At 43.3% G+C, this 24,635-nt stretch overlaps 1 protein-coding gene across 1 annotated transcript; it reads right to left on the bottom strand.

The window, feature by feature from the left end:
* Window positions 1-422: 422 nt before the first annotated feature.
* On the bottom strand, window positions 423-24,607 carry MOGAT1 (monoacylglycerol O-acyltransferase 1). The gene is made up of 6 exons (XM_085232476.1): window positions 24,011-24,607; window positions 13,519-13,697; window positions 13,148-13,349; window positions 9,454-9,628; window positions 5,769-5,968; window positions 423-3,068 (listed from the first exon to the last, which is right to left on the bottom strand). Exons 1-6 carry the CDS (start codon window positions 24,345-24,347, stop codon window positions 2,914-2,916), a joined length of 1,248 nt encoding a protein of 415 aa, XP_085088602.1. The 5' UTR covers window positions 24,348-24,607; the 3' UTR covers window positions 423-2,913.
* Between the last annotated feature and the right edge of the window lie 28 nt (window positions 24,608-24,635).

Below are 24,635 nucleotides of genomic sequence, written 5' to 3'. Positions count from 1 at the left end.
CTAGGGTTCATTCCTCTTTCTGGGGTGTAGATACTTAAACTCTTCAAGTTTGACCTAGAATTCAAGCTCATGCTTAAGCTCAAGTTGAATTCAGATCAGAAGCTCTGACATCACTCACTTCAGGGGTCACCCAATTTGATGCATTCTGCCCCCTGCATTCCCTTGGCTGTCTGTTCCTGGCTGCAGATAGCTGCTGCTCAGCCTTCCCTGCCACCAACCCCTCCTTCCACAGACCCTTCTGGAGCACCCAGGAGATCGCAGCAAGTAATCCTGCACTGCCTCTTCTCTGAGCACACCTACAGCCACCACCTTACAGCAGTTCTCATACACCCTCGTGAGTTCAGTCAGGCCCTCGAGGTTCACTGGATGGATTACAAACCCCTTAGTGGGAAATATTTGAACTCCAGTCGACACAAAAACTCTTTGGTACAAACCTTTATTATCTCACACCACCTTGCCACATCTATCACTGAAACAACTGGTGGTCATATTCTTCTGGTGCCATAAAAAGCTACAAAGTGTAGAATACCTTCCGTAGTTTACAGAATAAAAATTCTTAAGGACTGATATGTAAAGGCTTTCTTAAATGGAATTTGGAAGAGACATTCACTCACAAAGCAACAGGCAGGCACTGCTGGCTGGAGAACACTGGAGAGGCACTATTGCACGGTATAAACACAGAGCATCCGTCTCTGCAATAGATGACCAGCTGCCCTGGGACTACCTGTCTCATTACAGGCACAAAGAGAAACATCACAATGCAGGTCCAGGTATGTGTGGACATGCCACCAAAAGTTTGAGCACCACGTAAGTCTTCATATCAAGGTTCGTAAAGACCATCGTAGGCAATATGCAGCTTTTGTCAAGTCACAATCTGTATTGGTTTGAAGACTATTTTACTTTTTCCTTCAATCTTCCTGTGTTATAAGGCAAAGAAAACACGAGAAGTCACAGTAACACAGCCCCTACTTGTTCTAACTATGCTTGTTATCAGCAGTATTCAGAGACCACAAGTCTTTTCCTCATAGAATTCAGACTGTTTGCAGGGTGCCCTCCGTTCCAGATATTGCTCCAAAACCAGGGTCTTTATATTCCCTAGCAGAAATTCACTGGCTGAGTGCTGGTCACCTCTGACTATTCCTTATGATTTGATTGATAACAATCTAAACATTTCCCATCCTCAACAGAGTGCTTATGCTTCCAAATTTACATCCTGAGCTTCTATATGATTAGGTACTAGGAGAAGAGCAGGCTGAAAATGAGAGGAAATGTCTTATTAGAGCAGATGATCTAGGAGAGGACAGTCTGACACAGACTCCAAATTCTTCCTGCATGACTACGCCAGCACTCCTCATCAGGGCAGGCAGCAAAAAAACAAATCTGAAGGAAATTTCACGTAGCTGGTATGCAAAAATAGGTCAGCGACTACGCAGTGCTCATTGCTTGCTACAGCCTTCAGGATGCTAGAGGCTTCTTCCCAGCTATCAAACCTGCTGTGTTTGATTTCCCTAGACACATGCCCTTCCAAGAGCTAAAACAAACCTGAGCTTAAGCTCATGTTAAACATTCACACTCATAGTGCTTCCTTTTCTCCAACCCTGCTTGTAAACTCCATTTCTGTGGAACGATAAGTCCATACCCATTGTTTTGTATGCACATAGTCATTCAGAGATCTTAACCTGGGGAAAGATGGACAGAGCAGGAGGAAGTTACATGCCTACACCACAGCGATCATCAGGCAGCAAAAGGGTTGCGCAGATGCATGCAAGAGCACATGGCACCAAGAAAGCTGAAGTACATAGTGATGGATTGCGGACACAACAGAGAAACCTCTCAAATCTAGGCAGCTGTTTGTACACAAAGCATCCTCTCAACCCACCGCACCTCAGAGCCATGCTCCCACTGCCCTGGGGCAATTACAGCTCTGTCACACGGACACAGCTCCCCACATGCCTCCCCACATCTATCTGTGGGGAAGAAAGAGGCATAAGTCAAGCACACTTTTCTTGGTGAAGTGTCAGAATTAGACTTCAACAAATGCCACTTTTCCTTCCTTCTGTGGCAGTGCTTGGCATACAACCTCTGATTTGCACAAGATGTGAAATTCCACGATTCCCACGCTAGTTTCATTGTATTGTCTCCTGTCCTGCCATCTCCTGTGAGATTAGAACTAGTGAACAAAGCTGCTTCATCTTACAAACCGATGATCCAAAGTACAGCTTGTCTAAAAAGGCCGCATTATTCAGTGCTTCCCACCACCCAGAACATACATGCACACAGAATAACTCAACACACTGTCCTTCCTTCCAGCAGAGTTTGGCCTGCTCCATCAGTTGGACAAACCACTTTTGCTGACTGTCCTATTCAAGGCAGAAAACTTAGTTATTCATGAATTCACATGTAAATGGCTTGTAGTAGCCATCTACTGAAAACATACAACTTCTTTCATGGAGCAGACTCTTGATGTTCAGAGGAAAACTTGCTGTCATATTTGACACGTGTTGGTAGGACTCCCAGCTTCCAACGACAGACCTCCGGGCTATTTAACTTTTCCTTGATGTCATGCTGGGACAAAGTCCTCTGCTCAAGTTATGGTAAAATTCTTGGTAGTAAGAACATCAGTGTTGAGTCTCTCACTGGCATTGTTAGTACTGATGAACCCCAAATGGCAACTTGAAACAGCACTTGCTTCAAGGCTCACACCTTAAGGATGGTTGGTTGTGTTTTTTCTTTCCATAAGATAAAGATCAATAAACTATTTAATCCCTTCTTAAAATTGTTCCTTACACAAGACTAATTACAGATTGCAAAATACAGATTGCAAGAAAAACCTCTTTCAGCACATATATATATATATATATATATATTTTTTTTTTTTTTTCCATGAGATTTGGAATTATAAATTGTAATTTACTACTCAAAGATAAGAGTTTTGTGCTCAGGGATTCCATATTTTCCTTTGTGTTCTTCAAATAATTTTCTGAGTTCCTGCAGATACAGCGCATGTAGCTGTTCAACCTCTTCATTGGTGGGATTCGGGTTCCTTTTTACAAGGATGGGGCTTCCCACTGCAAATCAAACACAAGAGCAGGATTAGCTTCATTGACATCTCTTTTCAAGAGAAACCACTCTCCCTCCTGTAATAAAGGCTCTGCCCCAGCTCACAGCTGAGCCACAACACAGTTCTCTTGCTCTTGGGCCTTATCCTGCCTTTCACAAACCAATTCCCTGGCTCTATTTCTCCCCAGCGTTGCTCAGAGTCAGATAAAATGAATTAAAACTCTGCATCGTTTCAGTTTGACATGAGAAGAGCAAATGGGGAGGCTTAGCTCTAACTCGGAGCAGTTCACGCCTAACGTACAACCTCGCGGCTGTACACCGCCTTGCCACTGGGGCAGTGCTCCACAGAGACAGCTTAAAACAGCACAGCAAAAATCTCTACCTTCCCACTGTCTTCTGTTCCGAATACTACAGGTATCCAACGTGAGGGGCGTGCCTCAGCAATGAGTTCAATCGCACAAGCACACAACGCTGAAGGGAGAACGGGACTGAAGGAAAGACAAGGCTGAGGGAAAGACAGATATCCTCCAATCTACACAGAATGGGTATCACTGCCCCTGTGCCAGAAATCTCATTGCTTACCTCAGCCCAGCGAGTGGTAGCACTTAAAACCCCCAGAGCCTGTAAGGTGGCTCTGAGCCACACGCTGCCCACAGATACCATTCCAGACTGAACACCCTCCACACGTGAGGCACTGCATGAAACCTGCTATTGTGTTTCTTCAGCTGGGGCAAGATCTGGAAGGAACATGAAGTAATCCCAGACAAGTCCAGAGGGCTGTCTCCTCCACAAAATACTGCAGTTTAAATGCAGTTAGCTAACAGAAGCTTCCCATGATCTCAGTGTTGCGTTGTTCAATCACTACAGTTTTCGAAAGCTGCTCTTCTTTCATTGGAAATGAATAGAGGAACAGAGCATAATAGACCTGATAAAGATTACAGAGGATCTAATCAACTCTCTGCTAGAAAAACAGAGAGATAAGAGCACCCCCAGCAGTTTTCAGAAATGCACCTGAAAATCCCTTTCAACACATATTGCTGATTCAAATTGGATGGTGTTGACTAGAGGGAAGTGAAGTGCAGCCAGAGCCTCAGAGGGGCTGACTGTATGCTCCTCCTGCAGCTTTGGCTGCCAATTGCTCAGATTTAAGATGGCCAGGGGTGAGAAGCCAGGCTCAGCAATACCTTCAGCAAGGGAAATCGCTATCCATCAAACACAGGACAGGAAGCACAGTGTCTGAGCCAGTGTCAGCTCCAGGAGGAAGAGGCTCACTGCTACCTGCCCGTGTTCTCCACATGGCTAACCAGTTGGGTGAAGCTCAGTGCAGCCCCGCAGCTCTCAGGAGATGAGCTGACACTTCCAAGCCTGCATGGAGCCATAGCGTGAGCTGCCCAGAATGCAGCTTTAAAATAGAAACAGCAAAAGCAAAGGCTTTCAGGAGATGACACAGGATCTGCTGCAAGTCTCTGGTCTTGCTGATTTGTAGCATCACGGTGCTTCAGCCACAGGCCACCTCTGCCCTGGCAGAGAGCTATTACAATAGCAGGAGCTATTACAATAATGAAGATTTGCCTCTAAAACATGGTAAAATTCAGAACAGGTAGAAATGTAGCCCAAAGAAGAACTGCAGAAAACGCAACCTTTTCATTCCAGTGTTTTGAAAACTTCGTGGCTTTAAATCAAGTGACATTTTCAGCCTGCTTATGCACAATGTGGGCTTTAAAAAATTCAATATTTTCCAAATTATTTTGTTAGATGCACTAATTAAACTTAAAAAGAGCTACTACTTTTGTCTTAAATGTATGGATCTGATTCATACGAAAATCAAATCCTCCTTCCACTAAAGGGAGGGCCTTCTTAGATGTCCCTTATGGAAATGCCAAACAAGCTCTGTTTAGTTTTCTGTAGAAACAGAATTGATTAGTTCAGAATCCAGCTGAAAAAGATTTATCCACAGTATGTAAGCAACCAACTCCTGCTTTGCACAACCCCTAGCACAACCTTTCTTTTTTTCTACCATTTAAAAAAGACATTCAGTCCTACACTGCAGTGAGAGAAGATGATAAGGATGAAAGCTTTAGGGAAAAAAGTTCTCTTCCAAACTGCCTGTCAACATGGCATGCATGTTCCTAATTAAATGTGAATGGATCTTCCCATGGGAGGAAAAAAACAACTGAACCAGGGAGTGGGGAGGAAGGAAACACCCCGGTGAGCTGCAGGGCCAACCAAGCAACAGCCTGCTGAAGGCGTGCTCTCCCTTCTTTCCCCAGTACCAGCAAGCACCACATTGGAACCACCCAGCTCCTTTCAACAGCACTGCCATGCTGCAGTGTCTGCACCGCTTCTCTGCAGGTAAAAAATGAAGGTGCTGAGCCTCTTAAAAAGTAACATCAGCATCCAGAATGCACAGCAGTTCTGGTATGAGCTGGACAACCCCTTCTGTTTCCTTGAGGACTGCTGAGACAACAAGCCTGGGAACAACTGTGAATAAAGATGACTTTTGGCCTGGAACAAAAAGGGGAAAAGGAGAAAGGATTTCCCCCTTTGAAAAATATATGGAGAGGTATATTTTAAATCTCACGTGCTTGTCTTAGGTGCACAGTAACCAGATGCTTCAGTTAAATTTATCCATTCACACAGATATCAATAGAACACTTTTGCATTTTTAAACAATTGCAAACGCATTAGAAAAGGCACAAGGAACTCACCAACAGTATGAATCGGTTGCCTGAAAGGTATTAAGCCAAAACTGTACTGAAATATTCCTCGGGCATGAAACAGTGGTAGAGCAAAGCCCATTATCTTTTGCAGCTTCTCCTGTACAGTTCTGAGCCATGAACCTCTGGGGTTTGCGACTTGCTTGTAGAGCTCATTTTCACCAAAGGAAAACACTGGGACCAAATGAGCTCTGTAAAGCAAAGAACAGTGAGAATCCCACACCAGCCTGCACTCGCACTGCGGTTCACACCAGCAGCGTGGAAACTTTCCCAATAATCAGCACAGAACTGTAGCTCCAGAACTCATCAGTAGCAGCATTCAACTCTTCTGATACACAGCTGCTTGTTGGCTGTGTGTAGGTTTTGTTTCCAAAAAAGAAGTCATTCACTTACAAATAGCATTGAGCATTTGGGCTCAATTTAGCTGTTTGCTACCCATTACAACCTTTGAATAATCATAATAATAAAAATGGATAATTGTATGTACTGTAATTATGATCTTATCCACCACTACTCCAGAAAGTCCACTCTTGTTCCAGTGTGTTTTCATCTTTGGCAGGCGAAGAAGCCCCACTGCTAACCTCACGGTGCTCCCAGCTGGGCAATGCCAGAAGCAGATCTGAGCCCTTCTCTGACTGGAATAATGCATGCACTTGAGCTCAGCATAGAAAACATGACAAAAAACAGACATCCGTACAAACAAAAGTCTGATGCCAAACTCCCTCACTGTCCAACTCCCAGACTACTTGGAACACCATTCTTCAGCTATTATTTTATCAGGGGTCAGATCATACCCACAGAAATTATACTAACTCGCTCTGGCTCCTTCACAGCTGAATGAATTTTCATTCGGTTCATGAACTGCATTGGAAGGAAAGGCACTGAGCAGTTCCTGGATTAACTACCCGGGGCACTTGCCTCCAAGAGGCAAAGGTACCACTATACTTTCAGTCTCAATGGCAGCATAACCTACGATTAGAGCTTAGTTGGATGAAATTGCATTCTGTACAGTTTAAGCTTTTAAAAATGACCAGGTTGATCCTAAGCAATCTCTGAAGGATGTTTTATTTGCTTTACTTAAGTCTTAATTTCACCCATTCCACTCAGCTTGCACTGTCTGTTGAAAACGCTTACAGTAAAATAGCAGCACTGCTATAATATTGCCAAGGCGATTTCCCAGAGAGCTCTGAACTCCTGAAGTCCTCAGAGGCACTGAAGGCAGAGCTGGCTGCAAAGAACTGGGGACAACCAAAACCTCCTGTATGGATAAAACACTGCTTTGAGAGCTTCTCAAGCCTGAGAGTTCCCAAATACTGTAACTCCCACTCCCTATTCCAAGTGGTGTCTGCTCAAAGGTTAGTTTCTCCAATGCAGTGCATCACCCAGCTGCTTGTAAAGCAAGTATTAGCACAGTATGTACCAGGCTTTCCATGTAAATACTCCATTTTTTACTACAACACTGAGACAAACAGGAAAATCTTGTGGAGCAATAGCAACATAAGACTGAGATTTGTTCTAATCTGCATGGTGAAGGCTGTTGCAAGACACTATGTAGGAGGCTGTGACAGAGAAATAAGTAATTTCTGATTGTGAAACTAAGGATAAGTTGGCTGATTCATCATTTGTTTCACATTTTTAGGATTTCTTCACTTCATATCAGATACCTGTATTACTTTGGACCACAATGTCATTTCCAGCAGCATAGACAACTTCATCTTACGTACCCAGAGCATGTTTGACAAGTTCCCAGCTGAGGAACCAGTGCTTCTCTGTACTAGCAGCACAAGAGCACAAGACTCCTGGGCCCTGCATCACCCTTCCTCATCCTATGTGATGCTGCAACCCCTCCATTGCCTTTTCACTTCCACTTGAGTTGGAAGCTCATTTCAGATTTTGATAACTGTTAGAAACAAATGTTACAAAGGATATGTAACATATGGATATGTTGTGGATGATATGTATAGGGATATGTTACAAAAGGGTGAGTAACTACTGGATGCAGAGCCTTTGGCCCAGGATCTCAGGACTTCAAAAGCTCAACGTCCTGTCATCATACAGTCCAACCATATCGAAGTTATATCAGGATTCTCACACTTCTCCTAGCAGCTGTTTCCCTTGAACATGCTCAGACTTTGACTAACTTGTAGCCCAGCAGTTAGGATGATCATGTGTGAGGTGTGGGTAAGCCATTCAGGTAGAGACAGAGCATTATTGCCCTCTCAGGGTGCACTAACCCTAATCCTCTTTCTTAAAGAGAATAACAATTACGTGAAACACCAAACTTCATAAGGCAAAAAGTGGCCCTTACTGTGTTTTGTAAGTGCCTTGACCTTGTCATCACATGTGGGGATGCTCTTGAAATCACAAGCATGAAAGGCACAGGAGTATCTAGTTTCTCAATCCAAATCAGCTTAGATGAGAGATAAATACCAGCCTCTGTCAACTGACAGATCAGATGTATCTCAACATGCTCAAAAAAGCACGTAAATATTCTTCTAAAATTTACGGTAATAAATAAAAACTACTGATGGTGTTTAGGACCCCAGTGGAATTATCAGCAGTTGAGCAGGGATCAGTGCCTAAGCAAGTCTTCACTCCAAATCCCAATTTAAACACAGAAGCATTGTTATAACATTAAATTATATATATATACAATATATATATCTATACTGTTATAACATTAAATATAACATTAAATTACTACTTTATCAGAGAACAGATCCTTTATGAGAATTCTAGTGACATTTATACATAAAAAACTCTTCTAACTATTCTGTGTCAGAATATTTCTAGGAAAAAAAAAAAAAAAGGAAAAAAAAATCGACCTCAGCATCCTATGTGAAAACAGAGTGCTCTCTCAGAGCCCATCTTTTTCCCAGTTAATGGTTTAAGAACAATGCTACAAATCTGTCGAGGATTAATATTGGTTTTTCATTGCTTTGCATGTCATATATAACTCTGAGTGTCTAACAGTTTAGCAGAACAAATGGCTCCACTTTTCCTAATACACAAGATTCTACACCAGTCCAGCATTAATAGAACTTGTACTGTGTACAACATGCTAAAGGTATTAATAACAGGTCTGTTTAGTCATACATTCATGGATGTTTGAGAGTAAAAAATAAGCTAGCTTCTCTTGAGATTCACTCCAAATATTCCCAGAAACTTACTTTTGTAAACAACAATCTTTAAAAGAAATTATTCAGAATGGAGATGAAAAGAAATCTTCCTGGACTGTGCTTTACAGTGATTTAATGAAACAGGGCCTAGCGCTCTTATTTACTAATTGGCTTCAAATGATAAGAAAACTGTTGTAATATAACTTCAATATACAGAAGAGAAAACAGAATGGCTGCAGTCAGCAATAAAATCTGAGGTTTACTAACACTGTTTCACAATTCTTACTTTTTGCCACTGCAATATAAAACAACTGAAGCAGATCACCAAGATATGCTAATAAGTCCACCTACTGCTCACCAATGATGAAAGGCAAAAGGGATTTTTCAACACTCACGGATTGGATCGAGGTGCACAGACTGGCCCTTATGTCAGATATCTGCATGTACATACTCAAACAGTTCTTTCAAATTCCAATTCGGGTTTACTATACATAGTATGTATTTAAGACTCTGCATTCAAAGTGCACTTGGTGGGACAGCCCAGATGGGATACGTACCCATGTTTCAAGGCCATTTTAATGAAGCCCTTCCTCTTGAGAATGTTCAAAGTCAAACTCCCAGGATGTGCATTCAGAGATTCCTCTGCTCCTCCAATCACAATGACGGATGCATGGCCGCCTCCCGCGTTATTCAGCACGTATGAGACGCTCTCCTTGGAGGCAGAAACCATTCCTTCAGGAGCAAACATTTTGAGAGTGACTCACTACAGCTTCATTTGCAAGTACTGTGGAATTCATGAAGTATTTTTAAATAGTGTCTAAATGATGTTTCTAAGCATTTACAGCACGTGACAAGAGTTTAAAGATTTGGGTTCAACCTCCTCACTCTACAAAAGATTTGGTCTTAGATCTAAGTCCTTTAGTTTCACACTTAGGAGCTAAATGATTTGCCTGCCACAGAAATCTGAGATCTTCAGGGAAGAGTATGCCCTTCTGCCCGCTCAGCACAACTCACTCCCACATTCCATGTCAGAGAACTGGTCAGCTGAATTGCAGCAGATAAAGCCACAAAGCACAGAGGCTTAACAGAATGATCGGTGAACTTGTTAACTTAAACACAGATCTATGGTGCCAAGCTGATTCCCTTCTCTTCAGAGGCTCTTAGCAGCAGCTTCACTGAAGGCAGTGGCACAGCAGCATTAGAAGAAGCAGGAAAGGCTCAGCTGTTTCAGCTTATGATGATTACATCAGCTCATTCCCTAGTAACCAGGACCTGCCACTCAAACTTATTGAGGCTAATCCCTTCTTGCTAGAGTAGCAGTACTTTCCTGATGCTGCTGCCATACTGATACTTCTACTCAGAGGTGCACTGACACATGAGCCCGTAGTATTGACTCAGACCTTGCTCTGAACTCGGTATACTGAGAAATCCCCTTTCTAACAGAAATATGCAACCCTTCCAGAGTTCCTTTGTATTATAAATTCTTACTGAAAAGGCCCATGGTGGTACCACTCACCCAGAAGCCATGTTTAGTCGTATTCTGTTGAATTAATATACTCACCTTCTAGAATAAACAGTATTAGATAAAATCTACTTTTTTTTTTTTTTCCCCCCCACTTTGTGTTTTTTGGTTGGTTGGTTTTGTTTGGTTGGTTAGTTTTTGTTTGGTTTGTTTTTGCAGTGCTGTTTTAGGTTTGTTGTTTTGTTTGGTTTGGTCTGGTTGTTTTTTGTGCTGTTTTTACAGGGTTTCCATCAAAGCCTGCTCTTTTGAATGCTGAGTGAAGGCTTCTTCTTTCTATCTCTATGTTGTTATGAGACATAACAACACGAATTATGAACATCTCACAACAAAAAACAACAATTGTGATCTACTTTTCAGAGTTGGCTACCAAGAGAAATAGCTTGCTACTGCAGCAAATTAAGAGCACTCTGTAAGAAAAGCTATTTGCCACATACAACTTTACAGTCACTGTTACTCTGAAAAAGGCAGTGGCCTGAGCCCCTCAAGTCATTTGAGTGATGCTCTTTCACCAATCAACGTTCATTTTCTCAAAGAGAAAGCAATGTCTTTCCCTGGGACAAACTCCTCTCCCTTTTGAAGTGGAGGCAGGGCACTGCTTCCACCACACAGCAGTTTCAGCTCAGGGAGAAAAAGGCTGGGAAAGAAAACTGTATGCTACAAGCATGGCTTTTAGTAACATGAAGATTTTGTAAGTGTTTCATAATCTGACTGAAAACCTGTATTATACTGAAGGGTCCCCTTTGGTTTATCAGCTACAGACCAGTGAAAAAGAAGCTAAGATGCTGAGTATAACGTAGCATGTTTTTACTCAAGATATTTCTCATCCAGCAGGTAAATATTTATTTCTGTAGGTCAAGATGGCAAAAACATGTAAACTGACTTTCAGGCTAGGCAATGTTTAAATCTGTCATCTTCCATCACTATCAGTCTCTCAACTTTGCAAGCCTGAAAAAATCCTCTAAAATATATATCTATATACTTTTTTGCATGGAGAGGCATCCATTGGTAAGCTGAAGTAGATGTAGATTTGCAATTCCAGTATCAGTCTAAACATCCTAGGCACGTTTCCCATATGGAGCAAATGAATAGCTTGTCTGAAATTAGTATGTATGTTACAGTCAGGATTAAGAGCTCTGTCTCCCAAACCTCCTCTTGTCCACTGCACTGTACTTTCTCAAATGCTGCAGTTCAATGAATTTAAGCGAAATAGCTCCTCTATTAAACCACTGTGGGGAAACACTAGTCAGTGACAGAACTGTAGTCCTGATTTCATTACACATTTTTCTATTTCCCAATCTCTACTGCATGCTATTTTTGTCTTTTTTTATTGCACTACTAATGACCAGTATGACTCCTTTATGACAAATGCTATACAGAACAGTGAAAAAAAAGTGTCTGTCTTTACAGTTTACATCTCTGTTAAAATTACACAAATATGAAATGTGGGAGCTTAGTCAGAAGTAGGTAATTGACTTTTGACTAAATCTGTTTGTACTGAGTAGGACTTTAAGCTTTGCAGGTGAGAGATTATCCTCACTGTTTTTCAAGCATCATTGCACAATGACTAAATTACACTTTACCTTCATACGCTGTTCTCTTGTGAATAACTGCTGCTTCGGACCGCTGTCTCTCAGTTAAAGGAGAGACCAGCAATTTTTTTTCATTAAACAAAAATGGTTCGGTGATATGAGTGGCAAAAGAAAAAACCAGAGTCCTACAGTCCTGAAACCCCCCGGTGAATCTATTAGAAGCTCTGTAGGAACCTTTTAGCCATACACACTCCCAACTTCCCAACCAGCAAAGTTTCCTTGGTGTCAAGGTTGTTTCTGTGCAAGAAGCACAGTCTCAGGCTATTGTCTAAACCAAAAGTTCAAAAAAACCTCTTTAATTCAATTCCCCACTTTGAGAACCACTTACTAAATTGTTCATTCTCACAACATGTTTAGGATAAGGTGAAGGAACAGTGATTGCTCAAAAGCCACCTAACAAGTGCCAGAGTTCAGCAACGGTGGGAGGGCTGAGCTGAGGCAGGTTCTGAGGTTAGGGAACAGCAGGGTGGGGAAGAGAATGCTAAGCTCTGGAAAACACCTCTGACCAAAGGGTACAGAGGAAGCGTGGGCTGCTGGAGGCTCCTTTCGCTTTGCCTGGCAGGCAGGCGACAGACAGATGACATGCCCATTCAGTCCCTGGCTGCTTTAGCTCCTGCTCCCCTTCCTACCTTCTTGCCACATCTAGAAGTGAAAGACAAAAATCAGTTTTGCAGTGACACTCTCATGATCAGCAATTACTTGACCTATAGTTGTTTATTTGTTCTAGCTGATGATGTTTTAAAAGGTAGAGATATAGTATTTGACCTTAAGATTTCAGATTTAATAACTAGCATTAACACCCAACAGTTCTCTTAGAAGAGCAATTACTTTGAACCTGTTCCTGCTGTAAAGCTCTTTTTTTTTTGCAGTGTATAAGCTGTATTGCATCTGCTCAGACTTCCACTAGGATCAATTTTAAATGATACATCAAACAGTTTAGCAAAATTAACAAATTTCCCAAAAGTTTCAAAATTATTTTGCAACCAGAATTCAGTTGATCATATAACAGGTCCAGATAAGCACCAGGGCTGATTATTCTGAAGTGACATTACTTACAGCTTACAGGTACAGGATCACATCTACGTTTGAAACAGAAGGTACAAAATGCAGTGAGAGCTAAGGCAGTCTGCTTTTACCTACCAGCACTCATTACATATTCTCTGAAGAAGGGACAGCCAAACCAGATGGGCATAATATGAAGATATGGAGTAAGTCCGGGAAATAAATTTTTGAAATTTGAACCAGTGCAAAAGTTTCCAAAGGCTCCAGCTACCAGCACCCCATGAGGGTGAAAGCCAAGTAAGTAGTTGTGCTTTGGATCCAAATCTGAAGTTTTTATTAGCTGAAAAAGAGAGACAGTGGAGGACATTTTAATTCTTGTATCACAGCTGTTCTGAAAAACAACAAAGCACGGAGACTGCATATTGACATATTGACATTGTCCCTGCCAACAGCTATTCAAGCTGTCTCTTTTAAAACATTTACAATTCAGTGAAAAACCTTTTACCCACCTGAATGGGGAAGTATTCCCTGAAGTAATTCCAAACAGTCCAGTTCCTGACCCACTGTGACCGCCTGCCCCCAGCGCATGGCGTTCCCCAGTCGAGGTACAGCCACAGCAGGTACAGCACACCAAGGAACCAGAAGTTGCCCAGAATCAAGAGCACGAATAATCCCCAGCAAAACTGCCCTGCAGGAGATGAAGGAAAATAAAACAAAAATCACATAACCACTACTAATCACTGTAGGACTGGTTGGTTGGTTGGTTTTTTTTTTTTTTTTTTTTTGTTTATTTGTAGACCTTGAATTCCCATTGTTATTGTGGATGTTACTGAGGATGTACACACACTGAAGTTAGCTTGTTCACACTGCGTGAAAAAATAAAAATAAATTAAAAAAGATGCAATATTCCAGTGAACCAGAAGTTGGCAGAAGAGGTGCAAAATGGAAAAGGGCTGCAGCAAGACCTCGTATTAATGGAAATGGTGTTGGGCAATTTTTTTTCCCTTTCTGCTTCTTTATTTCTCTACCTACATAATATGGATCATACTTCTCCCTATGAAAGGTGCTCTGTTGCTGACCAAGAAGAAGCACTAGACAAAACCAAAACAGCAAAAGTTCCATTTCAGCCTCTAAACATGTCACTGCAAAGAGAAGCTCACCATTTCTATGGAGGCACAGTAGCAGTTTTACACCCTGCTACTTTCAGACCCAGAATTGTGGCATCCTACAACATAAATACACACAAAATATCTTATACACAATTCAAAAAACTAATAAAAAGGGAAAAAAAGATTAAACAGATGATGTTATTTTGGGGCACAAACCTGAAATTCAAGAAAATTCCCTATGGAAACATTACCTTTGTAGGACTTGCAGAATTTTATGCTCTTGCAGCAAAGCAAACAGATGCGGGCAGCCAGCAAAAGCCAGAGCAGCAGTATGTGCTGCTGTCTGCCCTGCACTACACCTTACATCAGCTGCTTACTCTGGCTTCTTGCAAGCAAAATGCATCAGGTGCATGGATAAGAGTAATTCAGCAGATGCTAAATTCCAGGTGGCCCAGGCTTTGGTGCTGTCTGTTCATATGACAGCAAGAAAAACAGGACCTAGTTCTCGCTGGAAGACTCAATAGGCAGAATTGCATCAAACAGGCATTATTCTGTGGCGCCTTAAAAAGCAGCTCTTTAAGAAGCATATTGTATATCTCACAGCTGACAGTCTTTCATGAAGGCAGTACCCTGTTGCTTCCCAAAAGAAGTTGTACCAGTGAAACAGCCTGGGCTAGGTGAGGAGAGCAGAGTAAAAACATCACAGAAGTACAGCAGCCAATAATTTGACTAACACAGTGAAAACACTGGCAGCATTTATAACTGTAAAATAAGCAAATGAATCAACTGTAAAAAACCACTTGTCTTAGTTAAGATGAGCTTCATTAAAGATTTTCCTTAGCAGAGTTTACCTGGGAGCTGAAAGCTAACAGCAGATTCCCTACATCAGGGAAGCAAGTTTCGAGGTGTTGAAATCAGAGCCTAATTTGGCATATAGGCAGTCCTGCATTTCCTCCAACCTGAATACTTATTTTTTCTTGAATTTCTCCCAACTCAACCCTTATTGCCCCCCTTTCACACCCCTCTGTGCCTTCAGTGTAGAAATGGATATATTGTTATGGGGTAACCGAGTACTACTGCAGAATGCAAAAACAGGCAAAGCTGCTGGTTAGATTGTGCAGGAAAGAGATGTGCAGAAAGAGGGAATGAGCAGAAAAATAAGGAACTGCATCTGTTTACAGAGAAGGACAGAGAACAACCCCCAGCCAAAACTGAAGCAGGATCAAACATCCCTGTTGTGAAGGATGCTCCCCAGTTGTTTCAGTAGAACCAGGACAGAAGGCTACTGCTTCTGCTTAAACCTCACACAAAGGTAACCTCAGTAAAACTAGAAAAACACCCCAGCTGAGACATACAGACCTCCAAAGTCAGTGTGGAAAACCCCCAGAAAATGGTAGCAAGTTCTAGGGAATACCTTTACCACGGGCCAAGGAACGTGGGTGAAGGAGGACACACAGCTGCATTTCTCCTGAGAGAGAACTCAATGGGAATCCCACACTGGCAACACTTCAAAATAAGGAATAGAAGGATTTGGAGGAAAAGCCCTTATCTATTCTTTGAAGAAGAAATCGTGAAATAATAGGCATTTTCATGAATGATAATCTGGACAGGATACAAAGGGTCACAGGTTATATTTGAATAAGAACAGTAAGTTTTTGAATTGCCATCAATTAATGAATTTCAAGTTCTCATGAGGAAGTTGGTGTTTGCATTCCCTAGCCTTCCTTTCAGAAGCACTTTTGGCTCAATGCAGAATCACATGGCTTTTAAGTACCAGTTACCAGCCAAACAGTTGAAAGGGGCCTTGGATCAAAGCAAAGCATCCTTGCTGTGAAAGCTAATTAAATCAGCAGTGTGAAGTACTAGATAGCACTATTTAGTACCATGCAGACAAACATACAGTGGAGACTAGCAAGCTCACTACTTTGCTTCAGCCAGAACAAAATTGGAGCCAAGTTTATTGCAGAAGGTATAGGGAGTTGAGTACCCTGCCAGCACTTCCTAGAGCTCAGCATCTTGTAGCACAAAGCCCATTTATTATTGCATTCACAAGGAAATATGCAAAGCAAATTCCTTCTACCATGCCTCCTTATTATTTCAGTGCATTAACTCATGGCAAGATGAGTTAAACACTTATGACTCAAAACCAATGAGCCTGTAAACACAAAACCTGTATTTTCACCTTCAGAAAAGTCAGTGAGCACATTTAAATTCACAAATTCCAGGGAAAAGGTGAACGACATGGAATTTGTCACTTGGCTGTATCGTTGCCCCCTCCAATGTACTTTCAGCATACACTGTAAGTAATTTTTGAATGAATTTGAATTAAAGTTTTGAAGCAGTGGGTGGAAAAAGGAGAACAACATGGATCAGAAGACAAATCAATACTATGAGATTCCCAACATCTGGTTTGCCAGCCAAAATTGGGCTAGTGACTTTAAGTTTCTTTTCCTCGGTTTTTCAAATTATAACATGGGGATACCATTCTGCTGTGAGTGTGATGAAAAAAATCTGTACACAGTGTTAGCTGGTAGTACCAGCAGCCATCTCGCCCAATGACGCTTGAACACCTGATGTTTCACTCATTAAATATGCCCTGAGATTGCAGCAGCAAGCACCAGATCCATAAAAGACTTAAATAGCACAGATATAGGCAGTAGGAAACCAGTACACTGGGTTGGTAAACACAGGCGATCTCACCAACTGGAAGCTCCAAATCCATCTGCACTTACTAAAGAGCTGAAAACATTTGAGTAGTATCTGCTGTGAGGGCCCCCAAATCTAAGATCAGCAACAAGAAGAAAAGCCTCCCATCGCTCTCAGAGCAACAACAGCTCATGTCCAGCCAGTGTAGGCTCTCCAGAGCACTGCAGTAATCTGTACCGTCAGCTTGCCTTCCAAAGCAAGGCCACTCACATCAAGCTCTCTGGGCTGCACGAAGGCTCAGACAGCCCAAATTCTGCCGCAGGTCCCGCTGTAACTGCAGCACCTGCACACCCTTAGCAAAGCTAAGGAGGCTGTCAGAGTTGGGCAATTTGAACCTCATCCCTCAGTGGATGCAGTAACAGGGACGTCTCTATGCCACTGGGATGACAGTGAATAAATATGCTAGTAAAGATGTGATTTTTAATACTTATACTCTGCTGGGCTTTGAGTATGGATGCCTACCAATACATAACACAAGTCTGCACAAAAGCAAGCTAAAAATTTCACTTCTTACATCTGTGGCCATAGAGGAAAAATAAAGATAGCATCTTCTTTAACAACTGCATTGACATACCTACCACAGAACAGATCTTTTCTCACCCTTACTCTTCAGAGCAGCAACACTTCTGAGCTGTGTGTGAGGAACAGAACACTGGAGGGAATGCAGGAGAAAGGTACAGTGATCTTCTAGTCCCTAATGAACACTTTTTTCCTCTCTATTATCACTCAAGGTAACACTGATAAGTTGATATTGTCATTGCAAACAATTTCTCCCTGCTTACTGGATCCTTTTGTTAGGGAAAAGAAAAAAAAAAAACAACTAAAAAACAACTTAACTTCTGGAAGCACTTTCTAAGTTACCTATAACTAGTAAAGAAAGGGACAGAAAGCACAGGAACTTGCTGCCACTTTCTGCCTGTGGCAGATATGGACTCCTAAACAAAACTTACATCTGCAACAAAAAGAAGGTGCCAGCTAATTTAAACTAAATGCACTGGAAAGCAGTTGAAATCCACTTAGATTTTGTAGCCATCTTCAGGACAGAGATGACGAGGAGGTCGGCATTGTTGAACAGATCACTGTTCCTCCTTGGTGTGTTGGTCACAGTCCAGAGCCACAGTCACAGGGTATTTGAGCATTCCTACCCAGAGAGTTGTATTTCAACACCACCCTGATAACAAATACAAATCCTCAGATGCCAAGGTTTGGAAGGTTGGTTTAAACAGTTGTTTACTCTGCAATTTGGTTCTATTTTCAAGCAAGCATATCTTCCATTGGCAAATACTGATAAAGTAGAGATACAGAGCATTAGGCACTATTAGCTGTTAGGCAGAGCGGTCTGGATACACTAAATCCCTGAGTTACTAATTACCAAATTCTGAGACAGCATGCCAAAGAACATATAAGTCTACAAACTTCCTACACCTTCTTTCCTCCTTAGGCAATCAGTGTTAGTTAAGCTCACATACAGGTTGCCACACTAGATGGCCATTGGCCTGACACAGCTCAGCCATTTTTCTGTTCTTATATACACAGAGACACAGCTAAATTCCCTCCCTAAGATGCAGGTAACAGAGCCAGCATTCCTAGAAATACTAGTCAGTCAGGCATCAGCAAATACCCTGTTATTCTGTGATCATACATCAGTCCCTGCCCGAGGGTCAGCAATACACATCCGGATAGATGAGTACAGAGAGGCACGAAAACAAGAACACTATCAGCCAGCTAGCCAGGAAGGGCTCATAGCTTTCAGAGAAACTTGTTTGTTGAGAGAAGAGCAAAGCTTTGAAGAAGAATGAGATAGTGGTTTTGTTAGTGAGCTACAGCTGATGAATCAGTTCAACACAGGGTAACAAAACATCAAGAAATGTTTGGGGAAAAGGTTATTTTGTTTTGTGTATGAGCACATCACAGCACGCACCTGCTTTCTCACCGCTGAAGTCACTTGTTATTCCAGTAGCAATATCTCACTCTCTGGCAACTGTTTCATCATTTTTATTATTTTGGGGAAGCCAGAACCACAACTCAAACTGTCTGCGGCCAAATTCAGCTAAGGGTGTTTCATCCTACATGCACAGAAGTTCAATTGCTAGAGGACAAGGTGTACATCAGTATACAGATTCCTTTGGCATGTTATTTTGTGGCTTCGTGCATATTCTAGTTTTTATTATATATTGATTTAGTATTACTAATTTGCAAATAAACACAGAAGTGCACGTCTAACATTCACTTCCCAGCTCCCCAGTAAGGGCAAGCCAAGTCCCACCACTGCTGTGCCTAGAAAGTAAACCATAAAAGAGGTGTGTGCCTCAACTCAAAACTAAATCCTGGTACCTTATCCAAGGATTGAACACATTTTCTCTCTCCCCTTCACCACTTACTGTTACTTGATTTACATGTATCAGGAAGGAAGAACAAGACGACGCTGCACTCGCAAAGTAGCACGAGAACCAAATTTAACAAAATTAAATTATTTTGCCTTGAAACAAACACTTGGATCCACCATCTCCTACTGATATCAGCTGAACCTCATTCACAGATATGCAGTACTGTGGCACACAGCTCACCTCTGTAACTCACTTAGAGACTCAGTTAATATGTGAGGAACAGAAAATCCACACTAGTTCTTAGTGGGAGAAGATCAGATGTACAGCTAACTGTAGCAGAATGCATTCGGTTAAGATTCTTAAGGAAAAGACTGCCAAGCTTAAAAACAAAGATCACAGAATCATAGAATACCCTGACTGGGAAAGGATCCTCAAGTCCAACTCTATGGCTCCACTCAAGACCACCCAAATCCAATGCCTGAAAGCGGTGTCCCAACGCTCCTTGAACTCTGGCAGCTCGTGGCTGTGCCCACCATCCTGTGGTGCAGAACCTCTCCCTGACCCCACCTGCCCCTCCCCAACACAGCTCCATGCCGTTCCCTCAGATCCTGTCTCTGTCACACAGAGCAGAGCTCAGTGCTGTCCCTCTGCTCCCTGTGAGGAGCTGCAGCCGCCATGAGGGCTCCCCTCAACTCCTCTGCCCTGGGCTGAACAAACCAAGGGAGCTCAGCTGCTCCTCACACCTCTTGCCCTCCAGACACTTCTCTTTGCAGCCCTTCTTTGGATGCTCTCTGATAGTTTTATGCCCTTCTTATACTGCAATGCCCAAACCTGCCCCCAGTGCCCATGGTGCTGCCACACAGTGCAGAGCAGAGTGGGACAACCCCTTCCCTCGCCCGGCCTGATGCACCCCAGGGTATGGATGGCCCTTTGAACTGCCAGAGTACACTGCTGGCCTACATTCAACTTGCTGTCAACCAGAAACCCCAGATCCCTTTCTGCAGGACTGCTCATCCAGGACTGCACAATCCCAGGTGCGGGATCCAGCATTTGCTCTTGCTAAATTTCGTGTGGTTTGGCAATTACCCCGCAATCTGATTTGTCAAGATCTCTCTGCAAGGCCTCTCCACCCTCAAGGGAGTCAACAGCTCCTTCCAGTTAGCATCGTCTGCAAACTTGCTATAACTTCAAGCCCTGTATCCAAGCGGTTGATGGAAACATTAAATAGAATAGGCCCTAAAATGGAGCCCTGGGGAAGCCCACACCTGTAATACCCCTTGTGTTCATTGCCTGTCACAATTTATTTTGAGAATGAGATGCAATATGGAAGCAGTGCAAGCTCTCTGTTCTTGCCCCTAGTCAGCCCAGCAGCACTAGCAAGCTTGCAGATCTCATTTCTCCAGGTGATGTTCTCCTTGGGATTTGGCTGGAAAAAGCACAGGCAGCCCAGAACAGCCACCAGCACACAGCACCATGCACTGCATAAGCCTGGAGTCAGACCTGCCCTGAGACTGCCAGCCCTTGTCCAGGCCAGTGAACAGTAATTACAGGCATAAAACTCCACTCACCAAAATCATACCTTGATTTCCCTCCCCACACCCCCCCCCAAAATAGATACTCTGAAATTGTGACAATTCATGTATTTGCTGTTTCAGCAGTGAAGCACTAATGATTTGACAATTCAGCCTGAAGCTTTTCTGGATATGACAACAGCAGACTTTGATGCTTTGCCTTCCTAGACTCCAAGCTGACATTTTTCTTTTAAAAGCAACAAGCCCATTTAGAACACTTTTCTCTTTCATGGAACTTGACCTAAACTACTGCAGCCTGCTGCCCTTAGAGTGCATGAGAAAGTAGCGCAGAGCAGGAAACTGTTAGACTAGCTCCTAGATACAGCTCATAGTATTTCAGAGCTCATTTTTGCTTCTGGAGTCATGGATAACTAACAGAACTACCAGGGCTACAACAAAAACTTGGGTTTTTTTCCTGTTTGAGGGCAAATTTTGGCAGCTTACATTACAGAACAGGAAAGCACAGAAACTTACACTCTGCATTTTAAGGAGGTTCCTTTTGTTTAATGAACTACTGTGTGCATCTATACAGATTTTTAGAGGCAGAGGCATGTTTATTCTGCCTATGCTCTAAAGCAGAAGAATACATTTGCAGTACAGACCTAGCCCAGGCCAGTAAGCAAAGCAAAGAAGCAGAACTTACCTGTACTTTGTTGACTGATTAGCTCTTTTTACAAGTGGTGATAAGCAATTGCAAACTGAAGATTCACAGTGTGAGGTAACTATTGCACACATGTACTTCAGCCCAAATTGCCCACAGCCTTTAGTCTTAGCAAAAGGGCATTTTCAACCATGATATGAAAACCATGCAGCAATGCAACAATGGAATCCTGCAGAGCCAGGAGCAAAGACCATCACAAAGCATTTTTTACAAAACATGTAGGTACTCTTAAAGAGTCCTAGCCAGGAAGACAGAAATCAGTGCTGTATTTCCAGAGTCTTATATCCAAGTCACACCACAGATTCAATGTTACACCAGACTCACGTTCCCTTTGCAGCACCAAATCACATTTTCATATCGTGTTTCCCAGATTTAAATGATGTCTTCACCTGGTTCAACTTTTGTCTTTCCAGGCACTAAATTTTTAGAGTTCTCCAACTTTGTCTATTCATTCTACTGAGCTATTTTATTCAGCTTAGGCTGAATAAGCACATCCTAGATGAATAACAGTTGGAAAAAAAAGCCAATACCCTATTTATTCACCGTATAATATCTATAATAGAAGCTATTAGTTACCATCTCATGTTACCTGGAGGTTTTTAGTGAGAAAGATTGAATTTACAGGAAAGCCTTGACTGGTATAAACTAGTTTGAGCCACACTAAAAACAAACAAACAAAAAAAAAAAAAACAAAAAAACCCCCCACGATAATAATACCCACACAAACACCACCCCCAACCCCACAACCTTCCCTGTGATCAATTCACACAGTATTCCACTTGTGCCTGGATATACTCTGCATGACCCGAAAGCATCACTTTTGAATTCAAGAACTTAGGAACTCTTTCCACACCTGGTAGCTCAGTGAGCACAAAAAGAATAAAGGACAGCTAAACATAACCACAATCCAGAACGTTAAGAACAAATCTGTTGTTTTGGTTCTTGTTTAGGATTCAATCAAGTGACCTTTTTCTGGATCTGAAATTTTTTAACCCTCCCATTCTGACCGACACGTGACTGAAATGTTGCACCTATAAAATGACAGGGTCACTTCAGAAAGCTGGAACAATAAGTGAAAGTGCAGGCAGATTATTATCAGCATCAGTTCAGCCTCTTTTTGAGCATTAACAAACTGTTTCAAGGCTAGGCTGGATGTGTCTCTGAGCAGCCTGGTCTGGTGGTTGGCAGCCCTGAACATAACAGGGGGGGTTGAAACTAAATGATCATGGTTGTCCTTTTCAACCCAGGCCATTCTATGATATGATATCATCGTTCACTCACTATATTCAACGTAAGCAGCTATAAGGCCACTTCCTTGTCAACTTCCCTTGACACTTGTTCCCAGGTAAAGCCAGCTGCAGAAGACAGCTGCCTGTTTCTTCTACTTAACCTAGCAAGAGGGGACTTCGGTTGCTCATTCACTCCAACTAAGCACGAAATGACAGGATTTTCTGTATTCCTCAAGGAAGTAGCAGCACTGCCACCACAAATGCTGGGATAAAAATTGTTTTCTCCCACTGCTGCTTGGCATCCACTGTTCTATTTAAACCGGAATAATGAGATATGCTAAGATTTAATTCAGTAATACAGACTAAAAAGCTCAGACTATTTGCAATGTAGCCACAGACATAAACAGCTGGACATAAATATACGGCCAACCACATATAATTTAGAGGTAGAATAAACTAGACAAATGCTAGGGGTAAGTCTATAAAGATGTTCCATATCCTCCATGCTTCCCTCACGTACATACATGATTTGGGCACAGTCAAATAACCCTACAACAGTCTGAAACACATCACACCTACATCTGAATGACAGTATATTTCAAAGATGTACAAGAAGCTCACACATTCCCTTTCTTCGTGCAAATCCTGAAGCACAGATGATGGCAAAGCACTCCAGGGTTACACGCAGTCGGTCACACCATATTTTGGGTCAGGTCTGCCCCACGAGTACTCACACAGAGCCCTGCTAATCTACCCGGGCTGGGGATCTGGTCACAGAGGATTACAGATCAGCTTACCTGATGAAGTGACTCATTTTATCAAACTGCAGATAACTACCCATCAGATTTGCTTGCTGCAATTAGATATTCAGTGATAAGAGCCTACCTGTTAGGAAAGCTCTCTACAAAACAATTGGAAGAATAAGTTCACTAGGTAAAATTGTCTGTAAGCAAGAACGTTCTTCATTAGTTTACTGAAGCGGTTGTGTTACTGGCTGGCAGTTCACTCAAGTTGTCAATCTTTATTAATCACTTACTTAAACGAGAAGTTCATTGAATTACAGCACGTTAAGCTATTCGACAGCAGCATCGGTAAAGTCTTCAGGTGGCATCCCCTACCAACTTGGCGTTAGCTGTCAGAAACCTGGCAGGCAGCTCAATGAGGATGCCGTCCCTAGCATTTTAAGAACATGTTCTTAAAAGAATCCATAGAAAGGAAAAGACCCGGCAGAGGAAAAGCCGAGCGGAGCCGTCAGAGAAGAGAATCGCCCATCGCAGAGGCGCGACGCCCATGGGCACGGCGCGGGGCGCACCGCCGCACACAGCGCCCGCGGGCAAGAAAACCCCGATCCGGCCCTTCTCGTTTCGGGAAGGGCAGGAAAGCAGACGGGGCTGTTACCCAGCAGGAGGAAGGAGAAGATCCACTGCAGCACCGCGACGGTCTGGATCCTCCTCTTCAGGGGGACGTTGACGGGAGCGAAGCGGACCTTCATGCTGAGCCGCGCGGGCGCCGAGCGGGAGCAGGGGAGGCACGCAGCGCCCGGCCCGCACCTGCCGCCTCCTGCCCGCGCCCCGCCCGCCGCCAGCGCTGCCCACGGCCGGCACGGCTCCGGAGGGCGGGGCCGGGCGGCGGAGGCGGGGCTCGGGGCCTGGCGGCGCGTCCCGCCGGGCGCTCTGAGCTCGGCGCTCGCTGCAGCCTCGTCTACCCGCGCGGGAGCCCCACGTCCGCGCCTCATCCGCACGCACGGCCGCGGCGCCCGTCGGTCCGCGCTGGGCCCCGCGGCAGTTCCGCCCTGCGAGCTGCGTGCGGTAGGGGCGGAGATGGACAGCTCCGCGCTGGCGAGGCAGACCGAGAACGCCGAGCTGCCGCGGCACTCGCTTTTAACTTCATTTTTAATCGAAGCGGCGCAGACGTGGCACGCGCGTCCACCGTAAAGAACGACCAAACCCCGACGGCCCGCGGCACCCGCCACCCCCCACTCGGCGGCGGAAGAGGCGCGAGGCCCTCAGCCCCGCTGCGGCTG

This window comes from Meleagris gallopavo, chromosome 11 (assembly GCF_905368555.1).
Source record: "Meleagris gallopavo chromosome 11, MGAL_WU_HG_1.1, whole genome shotgun sequence".
NCBI classification, from domain to species: Eukaryota; Metazoa; Chordata; class Aves; order Galliformes; family Phasianidae; genus Meleagris; species Meleagris gallopavo.
This window is presented reverse-complemented; position numbering and strand designations above follow the sequence as displayed.